Here is an 11934-nt window from a genome sequence, read left to right as displayed (position 1 = left end):
TCCGTTGTATTCCTCCTGAATTCGATTAATTCGAATAAGCCTCTAAAGTATTCAAATTGTTGGTTGTAATAATTATATAATTCAGATGATTTATGTGATTTTTGCGAATTGTATAAATTATTTGGGTTTGAAATTTATGGTGAAATTTCGACAGGAAGCCCGTAATTGTACCGTCGAAATTATTCCGCCATCAGCGATGAACTCGTTGAGCTGGCGGATAAATGGCGATGATGGTTCGTGAGCCAAGTAAGAAGTTTTTAAATTTTATTTTAAAACTTTCAAAATTCAGTTGTCGTTTCTGTAAACAATAAATAAGTATCGTTGGATTAGTTAACTTGAACTGTGTTGATTGGGTTATTGGAATTGTATCGATATAATATCGACCGGCAGTCCGATAAATATATGAGGTGTTGTCCGATTTTTGAGAGTTTATTATTTCGGAAATTCGAAAACATATCATATAATTATCGAACTTATTAATCGAGTCATTTACTTTTACTATTATATACATATCATTTTTCAAATCTAATTTCTGATACGAGTACTAACTCGGATTAGTGTGACCCTGACTTGTATTTGATTAACCGTTACTCAGATAAACTTACTAACATATGTTGGTCGGTTTATCTTATTAACGATTAATTAGGTATAAATTCGGTTCTGCCAATCAAAGTTAAAACTCGGAACCGAGATTCCAAACAGCCAGTAATATGTAATTTAGTTGGGGATATATATTTTTCGAAAAGGAATTCCAAAACCCTATTCTCTGTATCAAGAGTATATGTATTACTTCCTAAAAATAATTATTGAACTGAATTTCAAGTATGCAAGCCATATCTGTTTTTTGTATTGGGTAGTACATATAATTATGAGTCGGGTTGTGATATTGTTTGGGTAAATCTGTTAGCGAGGATATGTCAAGCATAACTGGTTATCTAACATAGGGTAGTTTGACTCTGTAGGCTCTAGTGAAAGGACTCGAGAATTGGCATCGAACTAAAGATAACCTAGTGATCAGTCGACAAGCACAGCGAGGTTCCAAGCGAAGGACTTCAGCGTTGAAGTCGGATCCAGGATAGTCTACTAATTAGGTGATAAAGCCCGAACGTCCGAGTCGATCCAAAATCAGTCAGTGATAGTTGTAAAGCTCTGCAAGGCAAGTACCCATGTCCATTCTTTTATGGTTCAGTATATATGAATGAAATGTTGTTTTATTTTCGAACAGGAATAGAAACATTTTAAGTTACGTATCCCCTGTATTTGAAAATGTTGTTAAATATGTGTTTTGGGAAAATGTAACTTCTGAAAGTACCTATCTCTAATATGTAATTGAAATGAAAAGAGATTTTGAAAAGTGTGCTATGATACAACTATTTAAAAGAGATAGGTATAATTGATTTTGGAAACTGGATAAAACGGATCAGATATTGGATGGTTGCGTAAGAGGCCCACAACGGCCCAATGGGTTTGCTTAAGAGGCTAAGTCGGTTACGCACCCTATTTAAACCGCTTAGTCTAGCGTGACAGAGACCTAGCTAGTCTCTAAGTTCCGGAATAGGTTATGGTGGGATAGACTGATCAGCTGTCCCTAGGATTCATCCAATTATATATCTGATTTTGATTTAGTGGTTTCCGTAACGGAACTGATGATTTTGTGGTTCTAGTAACGGAACAAGTGATTGAGGTTCCAGTAACGGAACAAATGGTTTTAGGTCCCCGTAACAGGACAAACAGTTTTATGGTTCATGTAATGGAACTGAAGATTTGAAAATAAAAATAGCATGCTAAAATTAAACTCTAGTATTTATGCACAGGACACGACTGTTGATGTTATTGTATTACAAAGCATGCTAGTTTTGATATCCAGTTTATACATGTTTTACTTGTTTTCTAACAAGTTATGAATTCTGTTCCTATAACTGTTTTATTTTAAATCGTTTTACTTGTTATTCATATAGTGGTACTCCTGAGCAATTGATTGCTCACCCTTACAAAATGTTTTGTATAGGTATCGCAGGTGCCTAGGAGACTCATCTGTTGTAGTCAGGGCAGAATTCCAGTTCCTTCTGTACCAGGCTCCTCTGAGGTAGTTGTGTTGGACCAAAGATGGTCTGTTGAGTTGCTGTAATAAGTTAGTTGTCAAGATTGTGTAAGATAATTGGGTTTGTAATGGTTGTTGTAACCTAAGTCATACTTAAACCTGGAAAAGGTCTTGGTAAGAGGGGTCATGTTTATGTTTTGTCATTGATATGGATTATGTTATGTTTATTGATATTATGTTAGTGACGTCCACTCCTGACCCCGGGATTGAGGCCATCACAATTAATATATAACTGCAAAGACCAGAGACTAATGCTAGAAATGCTACTCATCTTGTACAAAATTTAAGTTTTTATAATGAAAAAGAGAGTACAAAATAATAAACTAGAAATATGATACGGTATTTGCATCAGAAAATTTTGAATGACCAAGGAGCAGATACAAACATTCCCTCGCATATTCTTCTCTCGACCTTTATGTTCAATTCACCCACCTCTATGCTTTATGATGTTATAATTAAAAAGTCACAAACTTTATATTAACAAGAGGGAGAGAGAGAGAGAGAGAGCAAATAAGTGCTAAATACCTTTCAAAACAAAGAAAGAAAGATGGAGAGATAGAGAGAGGGAAAGAGCGCAGACAGAGGGAGATACATAAAGATTCCAAAACATGAAAATAATAACAAATCGTACCCTGTAATTAAAGCCCCTAATCGATCAAAAAAACCCAAATCTTGAAGAACCCGCTACATTCGAAGCCAATAATCAAAAAACCCTAATTAGAGAAGCCGATGAATCTTAAAACCCAAACCGCCAAAATTTAAAAACCTTAAATCTTCTTAAATAGAGAGAGTGTTTGAGATTTGGGAGTGAGAGTGTGTTCTTTTCTAACTGTTAAATTTTCAACACCCGCTCCTCATTTTCCAACTCCCGCTTCCAATTTTCAACCCCCACCTACCATTTTCAACTCGGCCCAAGTTTTTCTCCAATAAAAAGTGCGGCCCAACTTTTTTTTTTGCTAAAATTTAAATTATGAATTTCATTTTCTTATAATAAATTTGATTTCTAACATTTAATATGAAAAATATATTAATTCATAAATATATTGTAAATCTCTACACCAATGACTTCTTAATTTATCGAAACTCAAAAATTTTATTTACACCACATATTCATTTGTTGCAAAAAATAATTAATAAATTTGATATTTTTGGAATATGTTTATTAATTTTCAATTTTATAATATTAGTTTATTTGCTATAAAATTATTATTAAATTTAATATTTTATAAAAACATTATTGTTACCTTTAATGATGTATTATTAACTGCGAAAGATAAATAACATATATTTCAATTAGTAATAATTTTATCTAAGTAATTAATAATTAGTTAAATTAAAAAATAAAATCATTTATATATATATGCCATGTTGGTAACACATTGTGAAATTAAAAAAGATCATCTTTATATATATGCCATTTTGGTAAACAGATTGTGAATATACTGCAACATCAAAAAGAGGGGTTGCAATAGACATTTGTTTAGAAGACTACTATTACACTTTTCTTTGCAACCCCAGGATGAAAGGTTGCAGCATGCAATCTATGGCGTAGTGCCGACGGATTTTAAACTCGAAACAAAGTTTGAGGGTTTCGAATTCAATCAACACAACAACGACATGCAAACCAAGAACATGAAGCTAGAAGCAAAACGAGACTCAACCATGGTCTCAGATCAGAAAAAGAGCAAGAATCAAGAGAGAACAACAAGGAAGAAAGTACCAAGAGCCGAGACAGAGACAAGTGAGTTCGAGAGAGAAGCCGGGGAGAAGAAGGAGAAATGGACCAAAATATCACTTTGATATATAAAATGGTCCAAAATATCACTTTTGAAAAAAATGGCCCAAAATTTCACTTCAAAACGTTACATCATATAGAGTTTGGAAAACAACCAAAAACACTACATGATGTAGCAATTTGTTTAATTTTTTTATTTTTTTAAAGGGAAAAACGTTACTTTATATGACGTTTTGTTGCTTTTGTACCAAAAAGCTATTTTTTCTAACGTTTTTCGCATATAAAAAAAAACTAAAGTGCCAAAACGCTACACGAAGTACCGTTTTGGGTCTTTTGCATAAACGTTACACGATGTACCGTTTTGAAGTGACATTTAGGACCATTATTTTCAGAAGTGATATTTTGGACCATTTTTAACCCCAAAGTGACATTTAGGGTCATCACCCGAGAAGAAGGGAGGGGGAGGGAGTATATATATTAGCTAGGGGAAAAATAGTAAATAAAAAATTGAAATTTCTAAATTTTCTTTTTCTTTTACTAACTCTTTAATGCATTAAACAATTAAAAGCAATTAAATAATATAAGACTGTTTTGTAAATTCTGAAAATGCCACGAATATTATTTTTTTATACCAAGAATATGAAATTAGTTCTTCCCCCATATTTTAAAATAATTTTTAAGCAAACAGATTAATTCCTATGAATTTTATAAATAAATGTTTAGTAATAGAAATAAACTCTGGAAAATCATTTCAAAATACCAGATTATCAAAATAAATCCAACTAGAATTTTAAAAAGTCTCTAGGACTATTTCAGAGATAATAAAAGAAATTTCACTCTTTGATCATATTATGATAATTTTATAAAAATAATTAAGGATCAAATAATCCTTATTTTTACCAAAAAAAACTTTTTTAAAAAGTATTTAAAAAATCCGGAGATTCACACTTGTAACTTTCAAATAACATATATTCTTATAATAACATCAACCACATTTCATATGTATACACTTTAACACATAATTTCCCTTTTAATTACTGATTTTGTGAATAACAATTACTCGGTAATCCAAATAACCATATAACCTTTACAAATTCGAATTCATACAACAAAAACATAAAAAGCTTGATATCAATTATAGCTTAATATAATCTACATATTTTCTTATTCCCGATCAATTCGTTTAGTCCACTTATATATAACGGGTCACGTCCGATATGATGGCTCGACAACAACCGACTTAATTACGCTTTTCAAAATATAGCTTATTCTTTTTACTGACTCATTAAATTTGAACAAGACATTTTAAATTTCTCTTTTACTATTACATAGAAATTGCACATAACCACATAATTATATAATATTAAATTTTATTCTCATTACCTATTTTACAAATATCCTAGTTGTTACAAAGATGGCGTGTTGAAAATATTGAAGATCTTAAAGAGAAGGAGTAGACTAGAACTTATTTTCCTAATAGAAAAGAAGACAATAAATGGAAAAAGATAGATGAAGTAAATTTTTTTCGTCAAATGAACTTTATTTTTGGTGGAATGAGACGGGAAAATCTAGCTGAACCTGTTTTGGACAACAATTCAAATTCACCTTCTTGGTTGAGACAGGCACAAGGTCTCAGATTGTTGGGGCCACACTTTAGAGCAGGAATTGGTCATGAGGAAGCTGAGTTTATAAATCAGAGAATGATAAACTTCACTTTAGCTGATAGACCTGGTCAGAAAGTCACTGCTGATAATCTTAACAGGCTTGAAGTTGTGAAAATTCTTATTGACAAACATGATGCATGGTTCAGAACTAGAAGAGGAAATTATGCTAATGTTGGATGGTGATCAAGTCCAAGTTCTTTCTTCCGATGAACTCTTGATGATGTCAACCAAGAAACTGAAATATATACATTATCTTCTAATGGTTGAGAATCAAGCATCTAAAGAATGGTCTGATTAAATATTCTATGCAATCAGAAGAAGAATTCAAAATAGAGTTTTCAATACTTTGGTCATTATATTCCTATGTACATGAACTACAGACATCAGAAAGTGGGAATAAGAAGGGGTGCAGTTATAATTGAAATAGTTCTTATTTCAGGGAAATTGACACTAAATCCTGATAGTCTGAGAGCTAGTTATGTACTTAATGATGATTTGATAATAGAAAAAACTCCAATTGGGAAATTGAGAGCTGCTATGTATCAGTTATTTGAAGAAACTGAATATGAAAGAAATTTGAAGATAAATTTAAAACAACTTCTCAGAAAGAAGGTGGATGAGAGAGTTAAGGTTTTTGTCAAGAAATATTCAAGGATTTATGAAGATCCAAGAAAATGATATTAACCGAAGATTACTGAGTATATCTATACATCTCTACTCAACTTTTTGTCTTCTTATTTTTGTCATCAAGCAGAGCATGGAATTTATGCTTATTCCACAAAGTACAAATTGGGGGAGATTATTGGGTGAGAATACTCTAAGTGAACATCAGGATCTGTTGGGAAGATACAGGGCATTAGGATCTGCCATATGTCAGGATCTACATAGCATTAGGATGTGGCGTCAGGATACGGACAGTCATCTGGATATGACTGGTTGTTAGGATAAGAAAAATCAGTATCTATTAATTTATACAGTCCCATCATTTGAGGAGATGTCTATTTGTCGTTTCATGATTTATAGGAACGTAGCTGTTAATTGAGATATGTATAGAAACAGGATAAATATCTTTATAACATATCTTGTAATTGATAGAGTAGGTGTGTATTATATAAACACATAATAGGTTATCATTTTGATTAACTTTTACTCGAGAATCATTGTAACCTAACAGCTCTCAAGAATATCAAAATTTCTTGAGAGAGTTTTGTAACAGTTTATATCAGATTTAATAAATTGTTATTGATCTTACATTCTGATTTCGATTTATTGGTATAATTATAGCCAACCTCACTTAAAAATTATATCTTTACTGGATAACATCTAATTTATGTTATAGCTTATGAATATATATATATGAAGAACATATGACCAAGTCACCGGGTTATAGTGGCAGTTTTCTAAAAATTTATGATCGTTATCACATTGTTGTAGTGGTTGTAGCATGGATCATGAGTTTCGAATTATTATTATTATGTGATCATTTGTATAGTTTACATCGAATAAGAATATGAAATTTTATCGAAAGTATTTTTTTCGTGTATCATATAGATCCTGTATATATTTCTTGGCCTTACTAACTGGATCGATTGATTTCTTGTTGGACTATATAAGCCCGCTACTTACGAATTTCAAAAATTTCGTCTAAAATTCGAGTCGGAGAGAATTGGAGCTCGAGGATTTAGGATCGAAGCAGATTGATTTCAAAACATCGTTAGTTGCGCTTTTATAATAGTTATCTTTATAAAAAAAATTGGATTAATAAATTGTTTTTAATTTTAGTTTTAATGTTAAAATATTAATAGTTTGAAAAGTTGGAAATCTTAAACATTATTAATATTAAGGGATGCCTGAGTTCAGCAAACTGTATTAAACTACAAGTTGTAAAAATATTAAAGTTTATCATGTGCACAACTATATAACAAACCTAAGATGGTCTAAAATAACGTAAAATAGATATTTTTGAAATACATACAAATTATACTTTTTTTACGAATTCAAATCATTTCTAAATTTAATCAGCAATTCTGCATGCTGCAGGGTGAATCACATACCGAGAGAGACAGACAGCGTGTGCGCGAGCATTGAGGCGTGAAGATTTTTGGTTCTGACAAGTCAAAATAGATACTACTACTATTAAGGACAGAGTAACATTACTATGCATATCCTTGCTCTTAAATTTGTCGTACCTTTGCTTCTCCTCTCTGCAACTTCGTTGACTTGTGCTGATCGAGTATCAGATCACTTGTGGCCTCATGCATACTCCCGTGTCTTCTATCTTTTTTGTTTGCAAATGAAAAAAGTCTCACTCACTATCACTACATAGCTAGCTAGAATTCATACATCGTTCTTTACTTTATACTAACCTTTTTTGTGAAAGGTTTAGCCAAACTACCCATTTATCTGCCGGTGAGAGAACTCATGTTAGTTTTTACTTCATTTGTTTGCCTAATTATGTCATTCACGTAACCGCATATATGTACAAATATCACCCATAAGGTAACCCTACTCAGATACTTGAAATCTTTCAAGGTTAGGTGCTTATTTTAATTTGGTTACCCTATTGTCCAACTTTCTGCAAATCAACACGAAAAATGCATCTAATTATATGTATGTTTTCATGAATACACAATTTTAAGCTGAAAATTATATTAACATTACAAGTTACATAATGAATAATACTCAAAACCCTAAATAGTTAATTAAGCAATATTTTTATATATTAATATTGCCAATTCAAACTGAGACAATCTTATTAGGCTACACAAGTCTTAACTTAGCCAGCTGATTAAAAAGTCTTAGCAAATAATATATAGAACTAGATAATGGAAATTCTATCTAGTTATAATAGGCTCGCAATCAAGCACTAATTAAGTTAAATTAATCAATTACTTGAAAGGGGCACCATAATCTTTGCTTGCACTTGCTTCAGAGATGGAGTTCCACTCCCACAATCTATCAGAGTACGTGCTCGGAATTGCAGATCCAGGTGGTAACACAGTAAGAGTGAGTGCCTGTGATTGTTGGACTGGCTGCAACAAATTATTAGCAGGAAGCTGCAAGGAATTAAAATGATTACCAGGGTTATTATGATTTGGAAACAACTGGTGTGGCTGGTTGACTGAAGCTTGTTGCAAACTAATTAGTCTATGCAGATCATCAATTGTATTCGGACCAGTCATCACTAAATTAGGGTTGGGGTTATAGATGGTGTTGCAATCTAGTGGCGGTGAAAGCATGGTAGTGATTGGGGATAATTGGATGTAAGGGTTTTGGTTTGAGAGGCCTAGAGCTGTTCCAACGTCTTCGGTTGTACTATTTGCACTGATGGTTTCACTGAGTTTTTCAGAAGGTTGTTGAAGTACTACTGTTTGATCTCCGAAAATATGGAATTTCTCCATTGCATGATGTTGTGCTGCATCTTGATATTGTTTGTTGTCATGAGTTCTCGATGAGGAAGCTCGAGTTGGAAGAGAACGAGGGAGAGATGGATGATCATCGACTCCTGGTCTCTTGTACACTTTACAAAGGGAGATTTCTGCCTGCATAATACATATTTTTAAAGAACTGAAAGAGATATTGAAAGTACATATAACTTGTTCTTCAACAGTAATGTAAAGACAATATTAGTATAAAATGTACATATATCTTGATGTAGGTAACTTGTTTAATTGAGACATATATATATAGATTGAATTGTAATACAATATGCTTTAGGGTTATGAAGAATCATTAGTATTTATTGCCTGCGGTGTTTCAAGTATAAAATTTAATGCTCTTGCATGTTGCAACTTATCTACCTCTACATTATTCAAAGAAATAAAAACAATTATGAGAAACAAGTTATATAAATATGAAATCAGAAAACATGATGCAGACATGCACAAATTGTTTCATCAGCGATCATACTACCTCTACCTTGGTACACTTGAAGATGCAATTTATGACGCCTTTGATATAAATTATGATACGTATGCGGAGCTTTAACAGAATATATACATACACACATGTATAGCTAGATGATCAAGATATTGAGTGCATATATATGCAATTTTGCTGCCAGAAAGCCTTAACTTCATAATGTTATGATATTGTCCGCGCAAATTTTTTCATACACATTTTATCAACATCGGCATATATACAAAGGAAAACACTATGTTTAGATGAAGAAAAAAATATTGTTTTTGCCACTAAATTCAATTAGAACTAACTGTACTTACCTTTTGAAGCCTCTCAGTTTCATGGTGTGGCAAGCGATATTCATTCATGATCCAACTAGTTCGAATACCTTTAGGAGCTTTGCCGGAGTAGAAAACAAGGGTCTTCTTCAATCCAATTGACCTCAAATTCTCGGTCCGAATCATTCTATCTGCTCCGGTAGCTTTCCAATATCCAGAAGTAGTAACGCGATTTGGTCGATCTCCATTTCTATACTTCCTATCTCTAGGCACATAAAAGAACCACTCTTTCTCTCCAATTGCCGCCAAAGCTGCAGTAACAGATTCATATATAACAAATATTAAATTTAAAAATCAAACCCTAGCTAAACACATAACAGCCACACAAATTGATCACAAAGATCTACATACTAAATAACCCTAAAACGGTACAAATACAAGCTAGGTCAAGTATGCATTGAATTAGGACACGGGCTTAGCAGGATCATGTAGTAAATCGCGACCAAGAATATAATTGAAGTACTGGATCAAGAAAAAGTGAAAATTATATGTTATGAAACAGAGAGGGAAATTAAGTGATGAGGTGAAGGTGCATGAGGTAAGTAAATAGTATAGATATATATACCAGGAAGTTCCCAAGGGTCATAGCGATAAAGATCAAGAAAAGTGATGAGTTCGACATTGAAGCGCTTGCCCTCAACCTTACGGCGAAGGTAAAACTCAACAAGTTCTTCCTCAGTTGGATGAAACCGAAAGCCAGGCATCACCATGTCATGCTCGTGCTCATCATTATCATCAACATCTTTGTTTTCTTGGTTTTGATTGTGGCTCATGTTGGTGGGTGCAATTGCCATAAACTAAGAATCAAAATACACACCCCCTCCTCCTATATTAGAATATATATAGTTCAAATATATATACAGAAAGTGTTTGTGATATTATGATGGTGGTAGTGGAGCAAGTTGTACAATTCTGTCCCAAATTTAAGTCTTAAAAATAATTGAATTTTAGCCTCATCAAGTCAATATTTCTCTTTCATTCTCTCTCTGGAAGTAAGGAGAAGGAAGGGGAGAGAGAAAATAATAGTCTTTTATTGAAAGGAAAGATCTACACAATACAGTTTAACGTCCCTACATGGAAGATGTATCTGCATTAAGGTGTTTAAGATGAGAAAGAGACATTTCAATTAAAGGACAAAGAAGGAGAGCATCCCTTAGCGGTGAGTTTGGAACCTTTATTAATTAATTCATCTACCTTAACTTTTTTGTTTTGGTAATTCTCATCTTCAACCCCTTAAACCTTACCTGATTGCCAACTTCTACGACTTGTATATCTATTTCTACAACATATAACCATTATACAACATTTTAGTTGTGCATTCTAATTTTGTGCACTATCTATACTTGGATGTAATGTTAACGCTACAAGAATACGCTACACCAATTTCGGACAAATTCTTACTCTTGAAGAATCGATTATGACCTTATTTCTTACAGTGTAATACTCCTCCTATAAGATAGGAGTTTCTTCACCGAGGTTTAGCAAATTTAAGAAATTAAAATGAATTTTAGTTAATTAAATTATACATTATGACATAGATCCGTTGTAAGAAACAATCCGCCATATATTATATTTTCTGCAATCACATATTATATAATTTAGTCTAATTTGTTTATTAATATATCAGATGAAATCATCAAATCTCCAAATTCCAACAAAATTTATATGCCGTGAATTATCACGTATACGATGATTTTATTATATTTGCAATACAAGAAAAAACAGGTCATAAATAATCGAAAAAATGATTGTAAAAGTGTTGATAGTAATTTAAAATTGGTTTTATGTTTTGCATTTTAAAATAAACCATGTGTCTGTAAACAGCTGAGACTTAGTCGTAGAAATTTTTTTCGGTATTAATAGGATCGTGGAAATAGTGGAGTACCCGTAGGAGTTTTTGCTAGTTTTTAGGAGTTACTGTTAGTGTAGGTGCCCTAGAGGCAATACATTATTCTTTTATAATCTTTATGTTAGTTGATCATTCAATAAATGTATTTATTATGACCTTAATTACTGCGATATTTTGTTAGCATAATAAATGTCCTTAGAATCATGATACAAATTGTATAGTTTAAGTACATGACTTGAACTTGAGATTATATAATATATCATATTCTTAAAGGTCCCTAGTCGAGTATTATTATATAGGACAATAATAATACATAGATAGACTAGTATGTTGTTTGACAAGATAAC

General features: G+C 32.3%; 1 protein-coding gene across 1 annotated transcript; it reads right to left on the bottom strand.

Moving 5' to 3' along the window:
* Window positions 1–8198: 8198 nt before the first annotated feature.
* LOC141673018 (protein FEZ-like) lies at window positions 8199–10686 on the bottom strand. Its single transcript, XM_074479750.1, has 3 exons — window positions 10304–10686; window positions 9721–9989; window positions 8199–9042 (listed from the first exon to the last, which is right to left on the bottom strand). Exons 1-3 carry the CDS (start codon window positions 10530–10532, stop codon window positions 8389–8391), a joined length of 1152 nt encoding a protein of 383 aa, XP_074335851.1. The 5' UTR covers window positions 10533–10686; the 3' UTR covers window positions 8199–8388.
* Window positions 10687–11934: the final 1248 nt, after the last annotated feature.

Source organism: Apium graveolens, chromosome 7 (assembly GCF_009905375.1).
Source record: "Apium graveolens cultivar Ventura chromosome 7, ASM990537v1, whole genome shotgun sequence".
Taxonomy (NCBI): domain Eukaryota; kingdom Viridiplantae; phylum Streptophyta; class Magnoliopsida; order Apiales; family Apiaceae; genus Apium; species Apium graveolens.
Note: the sequence above shows the minus strand (reverse complement) of the source record. Positions and strands in the feature narration are given on the sequence as shown.